Source organism: Saccopteryx bilineata, chromosome 1 (assembly GCF_036850765.1).
Source record: "Saccopteryx bilineata isolate mSacBil1 chromosome 1, mSacBil1_pri_phased_curated, whole genome shotgun sequence".
NCBI lineage: Eukaryota > Metazoa > Chordata > Mammalia > Chiroptera > Emballonuridae > Saccopteryx > Saccopteryx bilineata.
This window is the reverse complement of record NC_089490.1, coordinates 299,350,903-299,377,716: the sequence shown is the minus strand read 5'-3', so window position 1 is coordinate 299,377,716 and position 26,814 is coordinate 299,350,903. Positions and strand designations below refer to the sequence as shown.

The 26,814-nt window shown below is 39.3% G+C and overlaps 1 protein-coding gene across 6 annotated transcripts in view; it reads right to left on the bottom strand.

Annotated features, from left to right (window-relative positions):
* Positions 1-26,814, bottom strand: part of SIK2 (salt inducible kinase 2) — a 144,558-nt gene that overhangs the window by 111,684 nt on the left and 6,060 nt on the right. For all 6 annotated transcript variants that reach the window (XM_066244378.1, XM_066244395.1, XM_066244342.1 and 3 more), the window contains exons 2-3: positions 19,423-19,539; positions 15,774-15,837 (exon numbers count right to left, since the gene is read on the bottom strand). In XM_066244378.1, the coding sequence (XP_066100475.1) occupies positions 15,774-15,837; positions 19,423-19,539 (181 nt within the window). The remainder of the gene's footprint in view (positions 1-15,773; positions 15,838-19,422; positions 19,540-26,814) is intronic.

Genomic DNA, 26,814 nt, shown 5'->3' with positions numbered 1-26,814 from the left:
TATTGCTTTCATAGAAATAAATCAATAATTTTATAAAAGTAAACAATGGAGCAATAGTACAATCAGAGTTATTTATTCACACATGAGGATAAAACGCAGGCATTTTCAGAAACAAAAGGCCTTACTCAAGAGACCTCTTTCAGAAAGCAGAAATAATATTCTCCTCAAGGGGAAAAAAAGATTATTCCCTATGTGGACTATGGTTTTCTGATTTTATCCTACATAGAAAATCTATCCCTCTTACTACCTTAATTAGAAGATAAAATCTATCTCTCATTCTCCCCTTTCACAAACAAAGGAGTAGCTTTCTCTTAATTCAATCTTATTGATATTCCTTAATAGTATGATTCACTTAATGGAAATTCATCCAGAAAGAAACAGAAAACACAGGCTGCCAAAAGCCTCCCATGAATAGAATTCAACTGGGGATGGTTATGGCCAACGTCAGAATAGCTGATGCTTCTGCCCTCACTGCAGCCTCGCCGCAGCTGCAGCAGCCAGACCTGAGAGCGCTCCCGGCTCCCGGCTCCCGGCACAGAATGTCAGTGTTGAACCAGCACTGGAGGAAGGCTGCCAATAATCAGCAGGAGATAGCTGAAATTAAGATAGGAGTTAACGGAAAAACTGGACTACTTTTTAAAACAGGTCTATTCAATTAGGTCTGGTATGCTCATGTTTACAAATGTACAAAGCTTAAAGACACATTTAGTCATCTGACAAATCCACTTCATTCACCAAATATTCACAAACTAAGCTTTGCTTCCTGAGATTTATAGACGTCAACTCTTTAGACCTAGAAAATTGCAGTGGCCAAATCACTCACTTTTTTTTTCTTTTAAATCCCAAGCATTAGTCAGAATATCAAGCACACAGTACTTAATAAACTCATACTGTACAACCCGCTCAGTTTTAGAAGACACTGAGGCTCAGAAACATGCAGCTAGCTCCAGAGGTTTAGATTACAAGTTAGAGCTAGGACTAGCACACAGACCTATCCCAGACTTTTCTTTTAAGGTCTGACCCAATTCCAACAAAGGCATGGGGGAGAGCAACAAGTTTTTGAAGCATGAATCATGCTGGCTCTTTCATGTAGTTACTAGTTTCCCTAAAAGTTAACCAGAAAGACTTACAAATAATCCAATTATATCTGACCTCTTCAAAGGAAACTATTTTACTTCTATCTAATACAAATTCAAAAGGAAAAATCCTAAATTTTATAACCAAGGTCAGTCAAATTTTATCTGCATGAAGTCGAATTTGCATACCCTTTCTGAAGTACAGATGAATTTACTCTTCCGTACTGACATCTACCATCCTCAGACCGGTGCAAGCAACATTTCCCTACACATCAGCACAGTAGATTGTGTTCCGTTCACAAAGCCCATATGTGATGTGACAGGGATGTGATTAGAATGGCAGACAGGGGCAGCATCTCTATACCAATTTTATATTGAAGGTAGTGGGGAACCACAGAAATATTTTAAGTACAAAACTGACAAGGATCAGATCTGCATTTTAGAAAGATCATTTTGACAGCAACATGGAAGATGGTTTAAAAGAGGAACAAAACTGGAGGCAAAGAGATCTTAGGCTGCTTGCTGGGTAATTCGAGTGAGAAAGGATGGAATTCCAAACTAAGGAATGAAGGAACAAATAGGAGAAAAGAGTCCAGAGTTAAGCATAAGCAGTACTGCAACTGGGACCCTGGTTATAATTTAAAAACCCAAAGAACTAAAACATGAACTAGAGTCATACTGATGTTATAAAGTGAGTAAAACTTTCAAAGTATTAAACTCATAATAAAAGGTAAATAGCCTGACCAGGCGATAGCACAGTGGATAGAGCGTCAGCCTGGGATGCTGAGGACCCAGGTTTAACCCTGAGGTCACCAGCTCGAGTGTGGGCTCATCCGGCTAGAGCACAGGCTTACCAGCTTGAGCACGGAAGAATAGACAGGATCCCATGCTCACTGGCTTGAAGCCCAAGGTCACTGGCTTGAGGAGGGGGTCACCGGCTCGGCTGGGCCCCCCAGTTAAGGCACCTATGAGAAAGCAGTCAATGAACAACGAAGGTGCCACAACTATGACTTCATACTTCTCATCTCTCTCCCTTCCTGTCTCTTTCTCTTAAAAAAAAAAGAAAGGCAAATAACTTTTCTAACATCGCTTTTATGCTGTTACTAGAAAGCCCGGCGGTCATACGAAATGACCGCTGTTCTAGATATTATAAATTGTAATTAAAATGATTTGTGCAAAGGTGTCTGCTAATTCAAACTGAATTACCCAGGGCAGGCGGCGAGGACGCCCCTTTGCTTAGTGCCCCACGGGGTTTCCCCCTTCTACTTGCTTAATTGCTTAAAGTAGAGAGCAATGAAGGAAACCACTGGCGGTACATTTCTTAAGAGCCACTGCTAGCTCAATAAATAAAAGTGATTTAAATAATAAAATGTTAATTCATAACTGGCTTCTGAAGGATCAAGTATATATAATTGAGCAAACTTTCTTTTCCCGTCAGAAGGATGCAAAGTTCCAGTTTGATGGTAAACTTGACCATGAAGTCGAAAGCAATAAAGTCCTGGTCCAGGCAAGTCAATTGGTTTGTTTCCCATGGACGCAAAAGCAAACGAACTATTAATGGATCGAATGCTATTCATGTACTGTTTGCTATTTGGATGCTGATTAGTCAATAACTTATTCAAGAGTGGTGGATAATTCTCAATTAGTGGAACTACAATGTTTCCATACTTGCAACATTGAGAAAATCCTTTCTTGCCACGGTCAAATCGATTAGTTTCTAACTTGAAGTTTAAGGACTGACAGTGTTCACATTTAATATTCATGTCACCAGAGGAATGCTCAAAAATTAAAGTTTCTCCGTTTGAAACTGTTTTAATCCTTTTTGCGTTTCAGTCAGCATTACTCTGTCGTTTTTTTGCATTTCTCTCCTGCCTTTGTTCAAGGGACTCATTTTGTCGAGACAGGCTTTTTTGTCTTGCATCTGAGGCAAGCCTTATTTCTCTATGCTCATCAGTCTCATTTTGCCGAGAAAGACGCATTTGCTCTGCGACTGAAGCAAGCCTTGTCTTTCTCTGCTCAGTGGTTTCTTTTTGTTGAGAAAGCCGTTTTTGTGCAGCTTTTCTCTCCTCTTCAGTGCTGTATTTTCTAGGAGGCATTCTTAAAAGAAATTACGTTAAGACGTAGTTTTTATGTAAAACAGATGATTGCCAATGCAAACAAATGTTCACCTTCCCCCTGACACGCTCAATTTGCGTTCAGCCTTAAATTGTTTCAAAAGCAGATGATTGCCAATGCAAACAAATGTTCACCTTCCCTTTGACCCGCTCAATTTGCGTTCAGCCGTGGCAACTTCACCCCATTGGCTAGTACAGTTACACAAGCAACCAATAAGCTATCAGTGACAAACAGACACTTAAGCCGCATATAATAAAGAAGATAGTAACCAAAGGCCACAGAAACTGTCCTTCAGATTCTCTGATTAACTGAGTGTCTAAAGATATTTTGGCTAAAACAGTGCCCTCTTTTAATCACCACAGGCAGCATCCTAATATGTTACTATTGAAAGGGAAAGACAGGAAACAAATCAATAAACTTCAGGCATATGCTTGGCCTGGAAAGACAGCATATCAAGGAGCAGAAATCTGAAAACAAAGACCCTGAGTAATTTAATTACCAGGTTGGAAACTGTTGACTATCGGTTTAATTGTGTGAATAGTGCCCAAATTGTCTGATACAGTGACTATCCCAAGATTTTTGCACCATTTACTGCCTATGAGCACATGGACTAATATGAGAAAAAGTTCTGAAGAATCTAAAGAACCTCAAATAACTTTTATTAATCACATGTAATTCCAAAGAAAAATTTTAGAGTTAAAACCTTATACATATTTATAAATAATCTAAGGCTCTTTTTAGCATATCTTTAAGAGGTGAGCACCAACTGATATACAAGAACTGGAAAATAAAGATTACTCTGATTAAATATATATGCCCTTATTTACTATTATACCAGGGAGGCATGGAGTCGCAAGAGAGAGTGTGAGTATAGGGCGGTAATTACTAGTTAACGACTCAACAACTGCTCAGTTTACTGGAGTACACCAATTTTCTTCTTTAATTCAGTTAGCATTCCTCATTTATATATTTTTTTGTAACAGAGAAAGAGAAAGATAGAGAGAAGGATAGACAGACAGGAAGGGAGAGAGATGAGAAGCATCAATTCTTCATTGCAGCACCTTAGTTGTTCATTGATTGCTTCCTCATATATGCCTTGACGGGGCGGGGTGGGGGGGAGGCTACAGCAGACCGAGTAACCCCTTGCTCAAGCTAGCGACCTTGGGCTCAAGTTGGTGAGCCTTGCTCAAACCAGATGAGCCCACGCTCAAGCTGGCGACCTCGGGGTTTCAAACCTGGGTCCTCTATGTCCCAGTCCAATGCTCTATCCACTGCCTGGTCAGGCTCCTCATTCATGTGTATCTCCGAAGTGCAAATCAACAGAAAAGTCCTTTCAAAACCGAACAAAGAAGTACCTCAGACTACCTAACCTGGCAGTGTTCTCCTGTTGGCTTCACTAAGTAAATATGGGTATAAGGCCAAAGTAGACTATTACATCATTCATTCAACAGGTGTTAATAAAAAGCTGTGTATTATGCTAAGTCCTCAGCAGAAGCTTATGATCTAGTACAATGGTAGTCAACCTGTTCCCTACTACCCACTAGTGGGCATTCCAACTTTCATGGTGGGTGGTAGTGGAGCAACCAAAGTATAAATAAAAAGATAGATTTAACTATAGTAAGTTGTTTCATAAAGATTTATTCTGCCAAACTTAGCGAAAATCCGACATAAACTACTTGGTAAGTAATTATTATTATATGCTTTAACTTGCTGTAACTCTGCTTTATAAATTTTATAAGGTACAGTTACTTCCCTACTTTATAAATCACCATTACTGTGGAACTGGTGGGCGGTTAGAAAATTTTACTACTAACAGAGATACAAAAGTGGGCGGTAGGTATAAAAAGGTTGACTACCCCTGATCTAGTAGATATAAAAAGATACATGTGAAGACTTTAAATAACAATGAAATATACAGTATGCAAATAAATTCTTAGATGGGTTGTACAGAAAAAGAGAACTATAATACTCTCATTAAGATGAAATTGATGTGGATAGAATTAATTGAGAAGGACTTTGCTGAAGAGCTAGAACTTCAGGTAGGCCTCTAGAAAAGGGAAGATTTCAATATGTAGAGAGCAAAGGGCTTTCTAGGTCTCTAGATCAACATGAGCACAAATTTGGAATAAGAGAGTTACAAGTTCTGTTTTGGAAACCAATCTGGAAATCAGCCTAGTTATGGGTTTTGTAGTCATTAGATTAGATTTGGTCATTCAATTTGTAAGAAGTCCACCAGCCAGTTTCCAAAGTACTGACGACAGGGGCTTCAGTGCTTCTTGAATCCATTCCCGTCCACAGTGCACAAAACTATTACATGCTCTACCTATTTCTAGTTTTAATGATAACATTAAATTAATGACATCTATCAAGATTCGATTCAACTAAATAAAGGGATGTAGGAAGGGCAGAGAATCCTTCAGAAAGAAGAAACAGTAATGTGCAAAGTCACTAAGACAGAAGCAGCTTGTTAAATGCAAAGAACTTTAAGAAGGCATATAACCAGCCTTACTAGGTGGTGTTGCAGTGGCTAGAGCATTGGAATGGGACACAGAGGAATCAGGTTCAAAACCCCAAGGTTGCCTGACCTGTGGTGGCGCAGTGGATAAAGCGTCGACCTGGAAATGCTGAAGTTGCCGGTTCAAAACCCTGGGCTTGCATGGTCAAGGCACATATGGGAGTTGATGCTTCCAGCTCCTCCCCCTTGTCTCTCTCTCTCTCTGTCTCTCTCCCCCCCTTCTCTCTCCTCTCTAAAATGAATAAATAAAATAAAAATAAAATAAAAAATAAAAAAAATAAAATAAAATAACATTAAAAAAAAAAACCCCAAGGTTGCTGGCTTAAGCACAGGCTCCTCCGGCTTGACTGCGGGCTCACCAGGTTGAGCCCAAGGTCACTGGCTTGAGCAAGGGGTCACTCACTCTATGGTAGCCCAGGGGTCAAGGCACATATGAGAAAGCAATCAATGACCAACTAAGGTGCTGCAATGAAGAATGGATGCTTCTCATCTCTCTCTCTTCCTGTCTGTCCCTCTTTCTCTCTGTCACACACACACACACACACACACACACACACACACACACAAAGAAAAAAAGAAGGCATATAACCAGCTAGTGGAGTCATTAAAAGCTCGGCCTTAGAAGTCAGACTAAGGCTTAAGGCCTTGGTTATGCCACTTAATGGCTTACTTGCTCTGTGACTTGGGGAAATTGTTTAAGCTCTCTATGCCTCAGTTTCTCTATTGTAAAAGAGATTAATAGCCTCTAACTTAAAAGTGTTTTGAGAGGACAAATAATATAGCATATGTACAAGAGTTAGCATAATGTCTAGCAAATGGCAAGTGTTCAAGAAATGATAACATTAATTGTTATTATATTTAAAGCTGGGTTGTATGGAGTATAATCATCCTTGTTGGCCTTAAGAATTCTGGACTTTATTCCAAAAACAAGGGAAGCCCATGAAACAGTTTTAATTGGGTTTTTATTTTTAAAACATGGCTTACTTAGTACTTCTTTTAAGAAACCCCAATTGTAAAATTACCTACCAAAAGTTTTGCTTTCTTTGAGGGATGTGCTTCTTTCTCTCAGGTAAAATTTTGTAAATGACTGCATATGCTTTTTACTGACATTTGAAAGCTCAGAGCCATATCTGAAGCTCTGGGCCTCAATGCCTTTCTCCCATCCAAGTACTAACCGGGCCCGACCCTGCTTAGCTTCCGAGATCAGACGAGATCAGGCACGTTCAGGGTGGTACGGCCGTAGAACCTCGTTGTCTTTCCCATTTGTGTTCCCTTACCCCATCTCTCATGACTGTTTTCTACTGTTCTGTACATTTTCTGAATCACTGCTTTATTCTTATCCATATTTTAGAATTACTGTTTTTGTATTATAATCCTTTAAAGCCACATCAGCCATTTATGGAATGAGATGCAATCTAATTAACCAAACAAAAATACCGGCACAAACATCACAGCCTCATAATGCATGACTCATGCATGCACTGTAGATGCAGTCCCAGCATGCCACCAAAATCACTCTTGTTGTACACCTAGTCAGATGGAGCAAGACAACCAGATGGTACAGGAAACCCTCTCTGTGCAAAGACACAGCAGCTGAGGGGAGTGGAGAGACCTAAGGCCCTTCCTGAATGAGTAGGTGCAGGTGGAGCAGCCCGTGCCAGCAGCAAAATACAATATCAAAGTATCAAGCTGCTGGGAAGCTGTGTACAGAATCAAGGTTAGAGTTTTTGTATTTTGTACATGAATGTTTTTCTCTGAAGCACTTCACCTTCTTTATAACCTTTCATCACTCCAATGTTTTACTTTCTCAACTCATGCAACCCTTTTGTTGCTTCACCTATCTCCCTTCTGAACTTGGATCTCACCATCAGCCATTTCAACACTTATCACTTGGGCCACAGCAACTCCTAGGTGCATCTGTCCTTCCAATCCTCACCTGAGTCATTCAAGTTGCCTACTTCTTCTCCCCCTGGACTGGACAGTACTGCAGACCGTGAGTCTACACGAACTCCGTCACTGCTCTCCCTTATCGCTTCGCTATCATATTACTGCCACCAGCTGCTCTAAACCTTTCCCAAATTTGTGTCTAATGTACAGGTATTGATCGACTTACGACCTATTCAACTTATGACCGTTTGACTTTACGACCACAATCACTAGCCACGACTGCTCCATGTCTGGCAGTGCAAGCGTTGCCCAGCCGGGCATACGACAGTGCGGACCAGCTTCCAGCAGCACTACCATCTCCGTGTGCACCATTTCAACTGTTATCCCAGATTCGGTACAACAATTTGTGTTTTGTGTCTTGGATATTTTTCATCAAACCCCTCCCAAGATGTCTACCAAGAGGAAACTGTCTTTGTCTATGCCTCAGCCTGCCAAGAAGGAAAGAAAGAAACAAAATGGTGTAGAGATGATACAAATGGCATAAAATGAACAAGAAAATTATGATATATAACAATAATGAAAGAAAATTATGATAAAATATGACTTAAAGATTTTTATAACATCATTTCACAGTACTCAACTTACAACCAAATCGCGTTACGACCAGTCTGTCGGAACCAATCGTCGTTGTAAGTCGAGCACTAGCTGTACTGCTTTGTCTCTGATGTCTCATCCACTACGTTACAGAACAAATTAAATATATTCTGTATAGAAAAACTCATCTTCCTTTTATTTCACCCCAAAGTGCCTCTGCAGCACAGTGCCTCTTGGTTTCCAGGGTACTGCATTCTTCTCTGTCAGCATTTTAATATCTGAGTGCCTCAGGGATCAGATACTGGTGTCTTCCCTAATTATACTCACTATTTAAGTGGTGTCCATCTGTTAAAAAGTCAACTGAGTATACTTTCAAAACATCAGAAGCCTGACCACTTAGCACTAACTGCAGTACCACTCCACTGGTCTCAGTCATTGTCCTCTCTCTTGGACTACAGCAACAGCTTCCTTGCCAGTTCTCTGTTTACATCCTTGCTTACTACAACTCATTCTCAATACAGAAGCCAGAAGGATGATGTTGTTTTTTTTGTTTGTTTGTTTTTTGTATTTTTCTGAAGCTGGAAACGAGGAGAGACAGTCAGACAGACTCCCGCATGCGCCCGACCGGGATCCACCCAGCATGCCCACCAGGGGCGATGCTCTGCCCACCAGGGGGTGATGCTCTGCCCCTCCGGGGCCTCGCTCTGCCGCGACCAGAGCCACTCCAGCGCCTGGGGCAGAGGCCAAGGAGCCATCCCTAGCGCCCAGGCCATCTTTGCTCCAATGGAGCCTTGGCTGTGGGAGGGGAAGAGAGAGACTGAGAGGAAGGAGGGGGTGGGAGTGGAGAAGCAAATGGGCGCTTCTCCTATGTGCCCTGGCCGGGAATCGAACCCGGGTTCCCCCGCATGCCAGGCCGACGCTCTACCACTGAGCCAACTGGCCAGGGCCCAGAAGGATGTTTTTAAAATGCTAAATTAGTCTCTTCAAAAAATAGCGTTGGGAAAACTGGACAGGTATATGTAAAAAAATGAAAGTAGACCACCAACTTACACCATACATGAAAATAAACTCACTTCTTTGCTCAAGCACCTTTAATGATTCACTACTTTTATCCAAGGTAAGAGCCAAAGTCCTTACAAAGGCCTTCAAAGCCCCCAAATCTGCCTCCCTCCTGCCTCCCATTTACCTTTCTGACCTGACCTCCTGCTATTCTCCCTCCTTGTTCACTCTTGCTCTTCTCTCAGCTTGCGTCTCTCGAGCCACAATGACCTTCCTGCTATTCCTCAAACATACTGAACACACTGCTGTTTTTACCAAACATTCAAAGAAGAACTAACATCAGTCCTTCCCAAACCACTTCCAAAAATTCAAGAGGAGAGAAGACTTCCAAACTCATTTTATGAGGCATGCAGTATCCTAATTCCAAAACGAGGTAAGAATACTTCAAATAAAGAAAACTATAAGCCAATATCCTGATGAACTGAGATGTTAAAATTCTCAGCAAAATACTAGCAAATCAGATCTAGCAACATATTAAAAAGATCATATATCATGATCAAGTGGGATTTATTCCAGGGAGGCAGGGGTGGTAAAATATTTGCAAATCAGTAAGTATAATTTATCATATAAACAAAATGAATAAAAATCACATGATTATATCAATAGATGCAAAAAAAGGACTTGATAAAATCCAGCAACCATTTATGATCAACATTCTCAGCAAAGTGGGAATACAGGGAACATACCTCAACAAGATAAAGGCATCTATGACAAACCCACAGCCAACATCATACTCAATGGGCAAAAACTAAAAAACAATCCCCTTAAGATGATGAATAAGACAGGGGTGTTCTCTTTCACCACTATTATTCAACATAGTACTGGAAGTCCTAGCCACAGCAATCAGACAAAAAGAAGAAATAAGAGGCATCCAAATTAGAAAGAAAGAAGTAAAACTGTCATTATTTGATGACATCATGATACTCTACATAGAAAACCCTAAGTCTCTGACAAAAAATTACTAGACCTAGTAAGTTTAGCATGGTGGCAGGATATAAAAATTAATATTCAGAAATCAGTGGCATTTTTATATACTGATAATAAACTGTCAGAAAGAGAAATAAAGAAAACAATCACATTTACTTCTGCAACTGAAAAAATAAAGTACCTAGGAATAAATTTAACCAAGAAAGCAAAAGACTTGTACTCACGAAATTATAAGACATTGAAAAAAGAAATTGAGAAAGATACAAACAAGTGGAAGCATATACTGTGCTCATGGATAGGGAGAATTAATGTCATTAAAATGTCCACAGTACCCAAAGCAATCTGCAGATTCAATGCAATTCTTATTGAAATACCATGGCATACTTCACAGATCTAGAACTAAAATTCCAAAAATATATATGGGAACAAAAAAAGAACCCAAATAGCCTCAGCAATCTTGAAAATTAAGAACAAAGTGGGAAGTATCACACTTCCTGATATCAAGTTATACTACAAGGTCATTCTAATCAAAATAGTCTAGTACTGTCATAAGAACAGGCATACAGATCAATGGAACAGAACAGAGAACCTAGAAATAAACCCACACCTTTATGGTCAATTAATATTTGACAAAGGAGGCAAAAGTATGCAATAGAGTATAAAGACAGTATCTTCAAAAAATAGCGTTGGGAAAACTGGACAGGTATATGTAAAAAAATGAAAGTAGACCACCAACTTACACCATACATGAAAATAAACTCAATATAGATAAAAGACTCAAATGTAATTAGTAAAATCATAAAAATCCTAGAGGAAAACATAGGCAGTAGACTCTCAGACATGTCTTGTAGCAATATTTTTGCCTATATATCTCCTCAAGCAAGTAAAATGAAGGACAAAATAAACAAATGGGCCTATATCAAACTAAAAAGCTTTTGCACAGCAAAATAAACCATTAACAAAATAAAAATACAACCCACTCAGTGGGAGAATGTATTTGCCAATACATTGGATAAGGGGCTAATAATCAAAATTTACAAAGCTCTTATAAAACTCAACACCAGGAAGGTAAATGTTGGGCAAGTAAGTTTGTAAAATCTGTATTTTCTGAGTTTGCTCACTTTTATTGTTAAAAATGGCCACTGAACACTGTGACTGCGTTGCCCAGGTGATAGTGCTAATTACTTTTCAGCTTGGGAAGGGGCTTGGTTATGCTAATATGTGCTGGAGGAGGGACTGTCAAGCCAAAAAGTTGTAAAAGGAGGAGGAACTGGGAGGCCATTTTGGAGAGAGGGCACATGGTTGCAGAGGAGGAAGGCAGTCAGATGGCAGGGCGCTGAAGGGAAACAGAGCTGAGGGGCTTTGTGAGCTCTGCTGGACTGGTGGTAGGGGCCTTTGATTCTAGGAGAAACTGGAAAGATTCTCCTGGTTGTGGAACCGGCAAACATGTGAATGGGTTTTGGTGCCCTGTGTGTTTGTTTTTACTTGCTTGCTGGTGCAAGCTAGAATAAAAGGATGGCCCACCAGTTCTTGGCTCCATTGTTTCATTACTGTCTATTTGAATCAAATGTGAACCTGCATGAGCCAGGCAGTTGTGATGGCCACAGCTACTGGTCCTACAGTAAATAATCCAATTTAAAAATGGGCAAAGAGTCAGCCTGGTGTGTGGATGCCCAGGGTTCGATTCCCAGCCAGGGCACACAGGAGAAGTGCCCATCTGCTTCTCCACCCCTCCTCCCTATCGCTTCTCTCTCTCTCTGTTTCTCTCTATCTCTCTTTCCTCCCTTCCTGTAGCCATGGCTCAATTGGAGTAAGTTGGCCCCTGGCGCTGAGGATGGCTCCATGACCTCTGCCTCAGGTGCTAAAAAATGGCTCTGGATGCAGTGGAGCAAGGGTCCCAGATGGGCAGAGCATCACCCGTTAGTGGGCTTGCTGGGTTGCTCCTGGTTGGGGTGCATGCAGGAGTCTATCTCTGCCTCCTCTCCTATCACTAAAATAAAAATTAAAAACAAAAATGGTCAAAGAAACTGAATAGACAGTTCTCCAAAGAGGACATACAGATGGCTGATAGTATATGAAAAAAGTCCAACGTCTCTAATCATTAGAGAAATGCAAATTAAAACCACAATGCAATACCATGTTACACATGGCAGAATGGCTTTCAATAACAAATCAACACAACAAATGCTGGTGAGGGTGTAAGAAATGGAACCCTCCTGCACTGCTGGTGGGAATGCAGACTCGTGCAGCCACTTTGGAAAACAGTATGAAGTTTCCTTAAAAAATTAAAAAGGAGCTGCCTTATGACCCAGCTATCCCATTTTTAGGAATATATCTTAAAAATCCCAAGACACTATTTCAAAAGAAGATATGCAACTGCATGTTCACTGCAGTGTTATATACAATAGCCAAGAACTGGAAATGGCCCAAGTGTCCCTCAGTGGATGAGTGGATAAAAAAGCTGTGGTATATTTACATAATGGAATACCACGTAGGCACAAAAGAGAAGGAAATCTTACCTGTTGCAACATCATGGGTGGACCTAGAGATTATTATACTAAGTGAAATAAGCCAAGCAGAGAAAATCAAGTATAGTATGATCTCACTTATATGTGGAATCTAATAAACACAATAAACTGAAGAACAAAACAGAAACAAGAAGCAGGGTCACAGGGAACAGATAGCCAGTTGTCAGAGGGAAAGGTGAAGAGGGGACTGGATCAAAGAAGGTGAAGGGATTAGCCAAAAGGCATATATACATAACACATATAAACAGACAACAGGGTAGCAGTAGCCAGAGGGAAAGTGAGGGTGAAGAGAGGGGGAAGGAGGAGGCAAAGTGGGGGTTCTGGAGGTGGAAAGAGACTTTGTATGGGGCTTGGGGGGACAGGATGTGGTTTGTAGATGGTGTTATATTGAGTGGGACACTTGAAACCATGCCAACACAATAAATTAAAAAATAAATTTAAAATATTAAATAATGGCTGAAAATTTTCTCAATTTGATGGAAACTGTATGTTCACAAATGCAAAAAGTTCAATGAACATCAAACATAAGGATCATGAAGAAAAGCACACAAAGGCACCTCATAATCAAACTGTTGTAAACATCGATAAACAGAAAATCTTAAAAGCAGCCAGAGAAAAAAGGCACATTACATACAGAGCAATGAAGAAAAAGATGACAGCAGATTTCTTGTTAGAAATAATGCAAATGGGAAAATAGTGGAGCAACATCTTTAGCATGCTGAAGGAAAAAGTTAACCTACAAATATACACCCACTACAAATATCTTTCAAAAACAGACAAAATAAGATTATTTTAGACATACAAAAGCTTAAAGATTTCATCACCAACAGACCTGCATTATAAGAAATGGTGCCTGACCTATGGTGGCACAGTGGATAAAGTGTCAACCTGGAAACGCTGAAGTTCCCGGTCCGGAACCCTGGGCTTGCCTGGTCAAGGCACATATGGGAGTTGATGCTTTCTGCTCCTCCTCCCTTCTCTCTCTCTTTCTCCCCTCTCTATAATGAATAAATAAAATCTTAAAAAAAAAAAAAAAAGAAATGGTAAAGAAAATCCTTCAGGCAGAAGAAAAATAACACCAGATGAAAATAATGTGTCTACACAAAGGAATGAAGATGAAAACATGCATCTACATGTAAGGATGTGGCAATGATAACTTTACTGCTAACCATATAAGATTTTTTTTAAAAATCTTGAAACCTTTTTAAGACAATTGATTTTTTAGACAACAGTGTACTTTGTGTTTTATAAATTAGCTATAAGAAAAATGTATGACATGACTATAAAGATCAAAAAGGCAAAACAGAAGTATATTATTATAGAGTTCTTATTTTATATAAGAAGTAGTGAATACTGCTTGAAGGTAGATTATAAGTTAAAGACCTGTAATGGATGTTCATTGCAATTCATGTGTAATAGCCAAACACTGAAAACAACCCACATGTCTATCACACGAATGGATAAGCAAACTGAGATATAGTCATACAATAGAATCTACTAACAATAGAAAGAAATGACATGTTGATACATAAACAAAATGGATTATTCTTTAAATACACTGTGTCCGTAAAGTCACAGGAAAGCAACAAAAGACAACAGAAATGTGAAATCTGCATCAAATAAAAGGAAAACCCTCCCAGTTTCTGTAGGATGATGTGGCAGCATGTGCGCATGTGCAGATGATGACGTAACACCGTGTATACAGTGGAGCAGCCCACGGCCATGCCAGTCAAGATGTGGACGGTACAGAGGAAAGTTCAGTGTGTTCTGTGGCTCGCTAATTCGAATCTGTGACCAAAGTGCAACGTGAATATCGGCGCGTTTATAATGAAGCACCACCACATAGGAATAACATTACTTGGTGGGATAAGCAGTTGAAGGAAACCAGCAGGTTGGTGGAGAAACCCTGTTCTGGTAGGCCATCAGTCAGTGACGAGTCTGTAGAGGCTACACGGGATAGCTACCTAAGGAGCCCTAAAAAATCTGTGCGTGAGCCCACATCGAATTGCACTGAATAGGTATGAAACTGGGAGAGTTTCCTTTTATTTGGTGCCGATTTCACATTTCTATCATCTTTTGTTGCTTTCCTGTGACTGGTCAAAAGTGCACCATGACTTTATGGACACACTGTAATTATCTAAGACCAAGAAAGCAGACAAGGGCGCATAGTGTATGATTATATTTATATAAAACTCTAGAACACACAAACTAATCTATAGAGTCAGAAAACAGACCAATGGTTGCCTGGTGGCTAGGGAGTACAAGACATTACAAAGGGCACAAACTTCAGAGTGATGATATACTGATTGTAGTGATGGCTTCTTTCATAAACGTAAAACGTTATTAAAATGTACATATTAAAATGTGCAATTTATTGTATATAAATTGTATATTCTCCAATTAAGCTGTTTAAAAAACAATTTTGGACTGACATTTAGGTTAAAAGCCAAAAGTATTTAGATTATCTACAGTGCTATGGCTTCAGAGAGTAAAAATAAAAGAGATGAAAGCTAGAACTAATAAAATGTTTATAATTTTTAAGGGTTATAATGGATCACAGAAATGAAATACTCAAATACTTTCTTATTAGAGATAAAAGAACTGAGTTCTATAAAAGTAGAGTGACTTGCTCAAGGTCTTACAGCTAGAGTCAAGGGCTTATTAACCTGTTTAAGATTCCCAATAGCAGGGACTGTGTTATTTAGGTCACCACAGTATCCTTTATACCTTGCACTATGCCTAGGACATAGTAAGAGCTCAACAAGTATTTGGTAAAAAGGAAGATAAAAGGGAAGAAAAATCTCCTTTGCAATATGACTGAAAGATTCTTTCTGTCTTTGATTCTTCAATCTCTTGAACACACATAAGAAAATTAAGCAGTATCTTTAATATCACAAATATAAGAGAATAAATTATATCTCATATTTTTAGCTTGATATTTTATTATATTCTAATGCTTAAAAATTTCTAATTCCTGTCACCAACTCTTAAACAGGCAGAAGAATAGAAAATACTCCATTCATGAAGGTTAGTAACATTTTCAAATTTAGAGAATTAAGAAATAGTGCTTACCAAAAATTTCTCCATTTTTGGCATATTCTGTCACAAGGTACAACATGTTTTTGGTCTCCATTACCTATTGACAAATGATTCCATATTAGTCTGACTGGTAAGAATTGCAATTTACCACAACATTCTGTAGAGTTGCTAATTTTAAAACCACTAATAAAAGCATCAAAGTCATGAACAATTCAGAAACTGGCAAAGTTTACAATACACAGTATCCTTATGCGAATATTCCCGTGTTAGCAAGTGTGGTCCAGGGACCAGCAGCAGCAGCAGCAGCACTGCCCACGGTTCTGTTAGAATTGTAGGATCTCAGGCCCTACACCAGACCTGCTGACACAGAATTTACATTCTAACAAAATCTCCAGGTGATTATTATGTACATCAAGTTTGAAAAATACTAATATAGGTAACAGGAGTTTTGAAAATCAATTTTTACCAGCTGCTCACTGCCTTTTCTAGCCCTGTGTGATATAGTAGACTCTCATCAAGAAAAGGATGAAAGTATTCATCAAGAAAATACAGCTCAGTTTATGTGGTCTGCGACCTAGCTAATCTGGCACAATGTGATATTCCTCCTACTGTACTTTAATATTGTAACATAGTATTATTATTTTAAAATATTGTTCAAAAGCTTCCTCATAACCCCACTGTAATACATATATATATATAATATATTTTTGAGAGACAGGAAGGGAGAGAGATGAGAAGCATCAATTCTTTGTTGTGGCACCTTAGTTATTCATTGATTGCTTTCTCATATATGCCTTGATGGGGGAGGGAGATGCTCAATCCATCGACCTTGGGCTTCAAGCTGGCAACTTTTGGGCTCAAGCCAGCGACCATGGGGTCATGTCTATGATCCCACACTCAGGCCGGCGACCCTGCATTCAAGCTGGTGAGCCCATGTTTTCAAGCCAGCGACCTTGGGGTTATGAACCTGGGTCCTCAACATCCCAGGCTAACACTCCATCCACCGCACCACTGCCTGGTCAGGCTACATACTTTTATTTAAATTAGTTTTTCTAGGTTCAGAAAGGAGACCAGTCATTACTAAAAACCTGATTCTTCAAACTCTACAGAACCAAAAGGAAATGAATCTGTAGATTAAAAAGGAGTGAATTTTAGATTGCTTCTCTATAATACTCGATTTAACATTCTATATACTGGCACATGCTAATAGCATAAAGTTGAACAGCTATCTACTGACAGCTAAGCAAATTTGCTTTTAACACACAGATGTAGAACCCTTCCCTATGAGGCCAGAAAACTAGGAGATACATACAATTTGGGTTTAACAGCAAGTCAAATTAACTGATTATTTAGTTCAAATAAACATAAAATTATCATGTGAAGCCTGGTAGTTTTAACCTCAGTTTGACTCTGAGACTTTTAAGAATGTAATTATTTTCTTTTAAGTATCCTCTTTAGAAATTTTTTTTTAAAGCTTAAAGGGAGAAATATTCTAGTATAAATGTGACCTAAGAGATCCTCTATAGTTTTAGAACCTAAGGAATTGTTTTGAGTGGCACACCAGTCTCTAATTTTTAGCATAATAATGGTAATGGTCCCCACACCTTTTTTTTTTTAAAATTAAATGAGAGGGTGAGAGGTGGGGAAGCAGAGAGACAGATTCCTTCCTGCATGAGCCCCAACTGGAATCCACCTGGCAAGCCCCCTACCAGGCGATGCTCTGTCTGGGCAGCTGCTCTGTTGCTCAGCAACCGAGCTATTTTAGCACCTGATATGAGGCCATGGAGCAATCCTCAGTGCACGGTGTCAACTTTGCTCAAACCATTTGAGCCATGGCTATGGAAGGGAAAGAGAGAAGCGGGGAGTGTGGAGAAGTAGATGGTTGCTTCTCCTGTGTGCCCTGACCAGAAGTCCCAGATATTGAACCTGGGACTTCCACATGCTGGATTGATGCTCTACCACTGAGCCAACTGGCCAGGGCGCTTTTAAAACTTAAAAAAAAAATTTAAATTTACTGATTTTAGGAGTGGGGAGAGAAGGAGGGAAAGAGGCAGAGAAACATCAATTTGTTGTTCCATTTATTTATTCATTCACTGGTTAATTCTTGTATGTGTCCTGACCAGGGATCAAACCCACAATCTTGGCGTTATCAGGATGACACTCTAACCAACCAAGCTACCCAGCCAAGGTTAGTCTCCACACCTTTTTAATTACAAATTTCTAGCAATAAAAAGTTGTTTAGCCAAATAGAGATCTGTATGTACAAATGCATGTACATGTATATACATAAAAAAATGTGTATGTATTTATGAATATATATCATACGTAGACTCAAATTATATACTTGTGCCACTGTATAAATACATTATGTACAATAAAAATGCACACAAAAAGATAAATAAAAAAATAAACATAATTAGAAGTTCTAGGCCCTGGCTGGTTGGCTCAGTGGTCAGCCTGGTGTGTGGATGTCCTGGGTTTAATTTTCAGTTAGAGCACACAGGAGAAGTGACCATCTGCTTCTCCACTCCTTCCCCTCTTTTAGCTTTCTCTCTTCTCCTCCCACAGCCATGGCTCAATTGGCTGGAGTGAGTTGGCTTTGGGTGCTGAGGATAGCTCCATAGCCTCCACCTCAGGCACTAAAAAAAAAATGGCTTGGTTGCTGAGTAATGGAGCAACGGCCCCAGATGGGCAGAGCATCACCCGTAGGGGGCTTGCCGGGTGGATCCTGGTCAGGGCGCACAGGGAAGTCTGTCTCTCTGCCTCCCCTCCTCTCTCTAAAAAAAGAAACAAACATAGCTTAAAACTTAAAATGGGCATAGTTTCATTTTACAAAAATTATTAGCTTGAAACAGTTTTTAAAAACAGAGCTTTTTAAAAAACAGCTCTTGGCCCTGGCTGGTTGGCTCAGTGGATAGAGCGTCAGCCTAGCGTGTGGACATCCAGGTTCAATCCCAGGTCAGGGTACACAAAAGAAGTGACCATCTGCTTCTCTTCCTCTCCTTCCCCTACTTCTTTCTCTCTTCCTCTCTCATAGCCAGTGGCTCCATTAGTTCGAGCGTTGGCCCTGGGCACTGAGAATAGCTCAGCTGGTCCAACCATTGACCTTAGGTGATAAAGAGCTTGGCTGATTCAAGTATCGCCTCAGACAGGGGTTGCTGGGTGGATCCTGGTCAGGGCACATGTGAGAGCCTATCTTCTCTCCTCTCAGTTAAAAAAAAGGCTCACTTACTTTATCTGATAAAACAACTCAAACAAAATATAAGATTTTTTTGAGTTGGCTCTAGGTATCATAAAGTATGTTACTAAGTAATACACTATTTTTGGCCTTTATATTTCATAAAACACTAACAGTATATTGTTTAAATAAACAAAACTCACATGTTCTCATGAATGGTACCACCACCGAAACCCAGCAGGTTTAAGCACCGTATCCCAAATGCACAACTACAAGCTTTTTAAGTAAATAACTTAGAGTCTGAGAGACAAGTTCAAATTTAACAACTTGTAGTTTTTTACTTTCCTAATTTTTCATTTAGAAAGATGGATGTACTCAGCTTAATAAAAGCATGAATTAACCTTTTTTTATACATTAAAATTAATAACATAAAAGGGAAAAATGATGATACAAAGTAGAGAGCTGAATGAGAGAAGCATGGAGAGCTGGAAGGCTAAGTCATACCTGGTAAAGCTTGATTATGTGAGGATGATCTAACATTTTCATTATTTGTACTTCTCGGTAGATTTTCTCAAGGTTCACTGCATCCAGCTGAGATTTATCTATAATTTTTATAGCCACCTGTATCCCAAACACAAATAAATACAATTAGTATACAATGGTTAACATTTTCCAGTTAGAATCTTTTTTTTTTTTTTTTTTTAGAGAGAGAGGAAGGGAGATGATAAGCATCAACTTGTAGTCATGTCACTTTTTAGTTGTTCATTGATTGCTTTTCACACGTGCCTTGAGCCTTGAGAGTGGGGGTGGGGATCCAGGTGATCTAGTGACCCCTTGCTCAAGCCAGCAACCTTGGGCTCAAGTCAGCAACCATGGTATCATGTTGATGAGCCCACACTCAAGCTGGTGAACTTGGGGTTTTGAACCAGGGATTTTGGTGTCTCAGGTCAACACTCTATCCACTCTAGTCAGGCTAGAATTATTTTAACAATGACAGGTAAGACTGCCCGTAGGTTCCTATGACAATGATGATACTAGTTTACATTCAATGTTCATTCATTCATTCAACAAATATTTTTTAAACAACCACCATGTCTAAGACACTGTGGTAGATTTTGTTTGGGAGTGTCTTCAGTGTGCTATGAAGAATAATCCTACAAAATTACTTTAATAAACCATACTTCTCTTTCACTTTCAATACAAATATAATGCATTTTTACTCAATTTGTAAATTAAAGAAATAAAATCTCAGCAGTTTCAAATAGTTATCATCCCATTGCAAAGGCCCTATAAATAAATAATTGGCCAAGTTAGTTATTATATTAAAATAAATTTTTTATAGGAAAACAAGTCATAAGTTCCAAAGAATATAGACCCACCTTTCTGGTAAAAAGCTAACTATGAAGTATCAAAATACATCTACATGAAAAGATACCAATTGGACTAAATTTTGTTTTCAAAGTCAAAGTGCAAAAACTCAAATGTTAGTAATTACACTAAAATTTGGTTTCCTTAAAGGAATATGAGTTTTAAAAACGTAGCCTCTTCCTATCATAACTAGATAGGAGCTCCAAGGTTAATAATTTGAAGGAACTGTATTTGAAGTTGAATAACTAGGTAATCAGAAGTCAACAATCACTTACATTTTTCATGCAACCAGTAATGCACACAGGCTTTATGACAGCTATTTTGATTATGTTTGTTAGTATTTTGCTTCTGTAATCAAAATATTCTAGAAAGTAAAAAATGCTAAACTTTGACTGTTAGAAATGAGAATACAACACAGTATTACTATTTACATATTGGGTAAAAATTGATAGATAAAATGATAAGTGTATACATGAATCTCCTCAATACTCCTTAGAAAGGTAACATGGGCATATTTTGAAGAAAACATGTTGCCTTACAATTTCTGGAGTGCATCCAGACACCGGTAATCCCTCCTGAACAGAAAACTTTAAAAACAAAATGGGTTATAAACCTCATTTAACTTTTCTCAGCCAAAAAATATCTCAAATGACAAAACATAATTCTCCCCTTAATTTTATCTTGGGTCACAGACTATACACACATATATATACATATATGGACCACAAGTCTATATCATTGATATCTTTATATTGTTACCCTTTGTTTGTGAGGCTGCTCTAAGAAGATTAGGAAAAGGTAAAGCACTAAAGAAAAAACAGAGCTTGTACTGGCATGCTCCTTGCTTATAACAGTAGCAGTAACAAGTAGACCCCAAAAGTAATGAATCAAACACAAGGTTATTTCTTGCTCACATAGCAAAAACTGCATGGGCGAAGTTAGTAGGTGGCCCATCTCCATAAAAGCATGCATGACTCAAGGAGGACTGCTACCTTAAATAGGTGGCTTCCATGGTTACTCTGAAGGTTGTCTCCATTCCAGAGAAACCAAAGGTGGGGGGGACAACGTGAAGGATCCCTCATACCAGGTTATTTAAAAAAAATTTTTTTTATTCATTTTAGAGAGGAGAGAAAGAGAGAGAGAGAGAGGCAAAGGGGGAGGAGCAGGAAGCATCAACTCCCATATGTGCCTTGACCAGACAAGTGCAGGGTTTTGAACCGGCGACCTCAGAGTTCCAGGTCAATGCTTTATCCACTGCTCCACCACAGGTCAGGTCATACCAGGTTTTTATGGCATACATTATTTGTTTACTCTGTTAGTTAGAATTCAGTCACATGACCATACCTAAATGCCAGAGGGGCCAAGAAACAGCCCAGTTGTAGGTCCAGGAAGAAGAACAAACGGTACATTTTGGGTGATAAGCTAGCAAGCTCTGACATACTCTTTCAGGTAATTTCTTGACAATGAGACTCCTTAACAAGTACTCCTCAGAAATACAATAATGATGATGATGACAACCATCACAACTGCACAGCACTATTTAATAAAACACTTTAACATATTTTAACACATTTTATCTCATTTATTCCTCCACTTTATAGTAAGTGGAATAAGCAGTACACCTATGAGTTGATGAAACTAAGTTTCAAAGACACTGCATAATATACAAAGGTCCTAAAGCTCAAGTGAATTACTAGGGAAAAAACTGCAGGCCTTCTAACTATAAGGTCAATTTTCTTACTGTTTCAAAGAGCCTATTATGCACATGTTTACTGAGCACCTGTTGTGTGCCCACAATCATGTCCAGGATACAAAAATGAGATCTAATTCCTACCCTCAAGGAACTTGACAGGTTTGTGAGAATAAACAGAACACCTTTTAGAAAACAAATTTTATCAACAAAATATCTGCCTTTAGGGATTTCCCTAATGGTATATGAAACTCCCAACTTACAAAAGAATTGTATTCCAATAGTTCATTTTGAAGATATCCATGAATATAGATTTCTAGGAACTTACTCTCTGCATCTCTTCTCTACTTAGTTCTGAACATAGTACCTAAGACAAAATCTGCATGGTAGTAACAAAGTCAAGCAAGGGATTATATAAATTAAAGGATCCCTTTTTTGGTTGGTGTTCACCTAAATTATTCCACTCTCTAATTCCCAATTATGCATGCATTATCTTTTTTTTTTTTTTTTTTTTTTTTTGACAGAGTTAGAGAGTCAGAGAGAGAGACAGATAGGGAAAAAAGAGAGATGAGAAGCATCAAGTCTTCACTGCAGCACTTTAGCTGTTCATTGATTGCTTTCTCATATGTGCCTTGACAGGGGTGGGAGGGTGGAGGGGCTACAGCAAAGTGAGTGACCCCTTGCTCAAGCCAGTGACCTTGGGCTCAAGCCAGCGGCCATGGGGTCATTTCTATGATCCCACGCTCAAGTCAGTGACTCCACACACAACCTGGTGAGCCCACACTCAAGCCGGTGACCTTGGGGTTTCGAACCTGGGTCCTCTCAGTCCCAGTCTGATGCTCTATCTACTGCACGACCACTTGGTCAGGCTGCATGCATTATCTTTAAAATAACCTTCAGTGAATTTATTGGAGATAGAAAAATTAATATTCCTTCTGTAAGGGTTCAAAAGGAAAGCTTCCGGCCCTGGCAGGTTGGCTCAGCGGTAGAGCGTCGGCCTGGCGTGCGGGGGACCCGGGTTCGATTCCCAGCCAGGGCACATAGGAGAAGCGCCCATTTGCTTCTCCACCTCCTCCCCCTCCTTCCTCTCTGTCTCTCTCTTCCCCTCCCGCAGCCAAGGCTCCATTGGAGCAAAGATGGCCCGGGCGCTGGGGATGGCTCCTTGGCCTCTGCCCCAGGCGCTAGACTGGCTCTGGTCGCGGCAGAGCGATGCCCCGGAGGGGCAGAGCATCGCCCCCTGGTGGGCAGAGCATCGCCCCTGGTGGGCATGCCGGGTGGATCCCGGTCGGGCACATGCGGGAGTCTGTCTGACTGTCTCTCCCCGTTTCCAGCTTCAGAAAAGTACAAAAAGAAAAAAAAAAAAAAAGGAAAGCTTCCTACACAACTTTGGAGGGTGTACTGGATAAGCTAGAATGATTACTATCAAACTAAATCCCATGTAAAGTAGCAACACTGAATATTATACCCTCAGAAATAGGAAAATGTGAATTAAAAACAACAAAATACCTAATATGTCAATTGTATCTAAAAAGATACCATTTTCACTTATTAATTTACAAAATATTAAGTCAACACCCTTGTAAGCTGAGGTTCAAGGAGATGGCCACTTTTATATGTTGCTGCTAGAAATATAAAATAGGTTCTAATTTTTCTGGAAGGTAATTTGACAATATCAAGAACCTAAAAAAATTATCCATCCCATTTAACCTAATGAGTCTACTTCTGAGAAATTATTTGAAAGAAATAATCTAAAATGATGATAAATATTTGTGTAAATATATTCAATACAGTATTATTTATAACATTAAAGAACAGAAACAGTAATTGGGAAATAATTACATGAATTATGGTAAATTTGTATTGTGACTATTAATACAGCTATTACAATGGTTCATTTAAAAAAAATGGTTCCTTTTAATAATATGGAGAAATGCTTAGGCTACATGTCCATTATCCCATGCTCAAGCCAGCGACCCCACATTCAAGCTGGTGAGCCTGCACTCAAGCTGGAGATCTTGGGGATTTGAACCTGGAACCTCAGTTTCCCAGGTCAACACTTTATCCACTGTATTAATATCAGTTAGACTCAAACTGGAAAAGATTTAAATATCATATTCCTGGTAAATATTCATTCTTCCTGACGAAAATTAATACGTACTCTTTTTTTCAGAGGATAATTTGGCATCTCATGCCATAAGATATGGATGTAAGAATATACTTAACTCAAAAATTTCCATTCCTATGGTATTACCCTAAGGATAGGTACACAATGATGTATACACCGGAGTGTCCCATGAAACATTGTTTTTGAAAGAGAAACAGCAGGACAGAGAAATAATCTAAATGCAGAAAATTAATAAATAAAATATAGATGTTCACATGCAAGGATAGTATTTAACCATGTTTTAGACAGTTTTTCTCTTAAACTTGGGGAAATATTATTGACATATTAACCATAAAACACAGGTTACATGTATAAATGACATCAATTTTATTACCTATACAGAGAATATATGTGAATAGCTAAGAGGATATGAACCCAATTATTTCTTGGTCGAGATGGCAGAAATAAGGATTTTCTTCTTTGAGATTTTCAACACTGTCTACAATGAATAAGCAATGTCTACAATTCCTTTTGTAGCTGGAGGAAAAACACATAAAAATTATGATTATTTAAAAGAACTTAAAACAAATTTCAGCATAATTTTTTAGTTTAATTCATCTAAGATTAATCTCTTAAATTTACAATATTTTAAAAATGTTTTTTTTAAAATGAAGATTTCTCTGATAACATTTCCAAATGTAACTGTCTTTCATTCTAATAATCTCAAACTGGACCCATGGCTGTTTTTCTTTGAAGGGTGAAAACAAATTCTCCACAAGCATTCTGTATAAAGGAACTATTACATAAATAATGCACATAAACAATCTGGAAGTAGAAGGTAGAAGTAGTAGGTCCACTAAAGAGGGAAAAAAAAAAATCTTAATGAATTTCTGGAATCCATTTGGCTCCAAGGCAATGAATCTGTCATCAGCAGTGGGTCCCAAATCAAATATCATCATGTGAATTCAAGAATCAGGCCAGTTTCAGTTATTTCCAGAAAAATGTTTTCTTAATTGCCTGATAATGAGATAGAATTTCCCATTGGAATTAAAATCAGAACACATTAAACTCTGTTAAAGTTTAACAATTTCTACAGAATGTGAAAATTTACACAACTCTTATTTTGCATATTTGTCTCCCCCAACACTCCCAAAGGAACAGAGAGCATTTTGAACAGAATAATATGCCAAATATACTTGCCTAGGTGCCAAGAAACTAGAGAACAATTTCTAATAAAGCCTATATATTCCATGATAAATAAAATGTTCATTTTAACGCACAAAGATCATACATAGGCCAAGACACAAATATTGGCATAAATTATTTGGTAGCAAGTCCTGCTGCACACAGTACAGCTGCTTCTTGAAATATGGATTACTTCATAGTACAGAATTAATACCAAGACTACTAAGAGGAATCTTAAAATTTTAAAGCAAAAGATAAAATTTAACTGTATTAAAAAATAAGTTTTCTTCAAGAAATATTACAATTGGCCTGACCAGGTGGTGGCGCAGTGGTGGCAACGTTGAACTGGGATGTGGAGGACCAAGGTTTGAGACCTCGAGGTCGCCAGCTTGAGCGTGGGCTCATCTGGTTTGAGCAAAGCTCACCAGCTTGGACCCAAGGTCGCTGGCTTGAGCAAGGGATTACTCGGTCAGCTGTAGCCCCACGGTCAAAGCACATATGAGAAAGCAATCAATGAACAACTAAGGTGTCACAACAAAAAACTGACGATTGATGCTTCTCACCTCTCTCCATTCCTGTCTGTCCCTATCTATCCCTCTCTCTCACTCTCTCTCTGTCTCTGTAAAAAAAAAATAAAAAAATTAAATATTACAATTGGTATAATATACCCTTTGCTTGTTTCTATCCTTACTCTGGAAATGCAGCTTTGACACTTTATTTGGAAAGCTTTAAAGTAGTACTTAAAGATTTATGCCTAGGCCCTGGCTGGTTGGCTCAGCGGTAGAGCATCGGCCTGGCATGTGGAAGTCCTGGGTTTGATTTCCAGCCAGGGCACACAGAAGAAGTGCCAATCTGCTCCTCTACCCTTCCCCCTCTCCTCTCCTCTCTCTCTCTCTCTCTCTTCCCCTCCCACAGCCAAGGATCCATGGGAGAAAAATTGGCCTGGGCACTGAGGATGGCTCCATGACCTCTGCCTCATGAGCTAGAATGGCTCTGGGTGCAGCAGAGCAACGCCCCAGATGGGCAGAGCATCGCCCCCTGGTAGGCATGCCGGGTGGATCCCGGTCCGGTACTGCAGGAGTCTGTCTGCTGCCCCCACTTCTCACTTTGGAAAATAGTAATAATAATAATAATAATAATAATAATAAAGATTTATGCCTAAATGTAAAAGCCCCCAAATGTACACAGCGAACAAAGTCAATGCTCAAGAATGACCTTGCTATCAGTTTTTCATCCTTTTTCTTCCTTCTTTCCCTTCCTCCCTTCTTCTCTCTCACCTTCCTTCCTCCCTCCCTCTCTCCCTCCCTCCCTCCCTCAGAGACAGAGGGACAGGGACAAGCAGACAGGAACAGAGAAATAAAAAGCATCAATTCTTCGTTGCAGCAGCTTACTTGTTCATCAACTGCTTTCTCATATTTGCCTTGACCAGGGGGCTACAGCAGAGAAAGTGACCCCTTGCTCAAGCCAGCAACCTTGGGCTCAAGCCAGCAACCTTGGGCTTCAAGCCAGTGACATCTGGGCTCAAGCCAGAGACCATGGGGTCATGTCT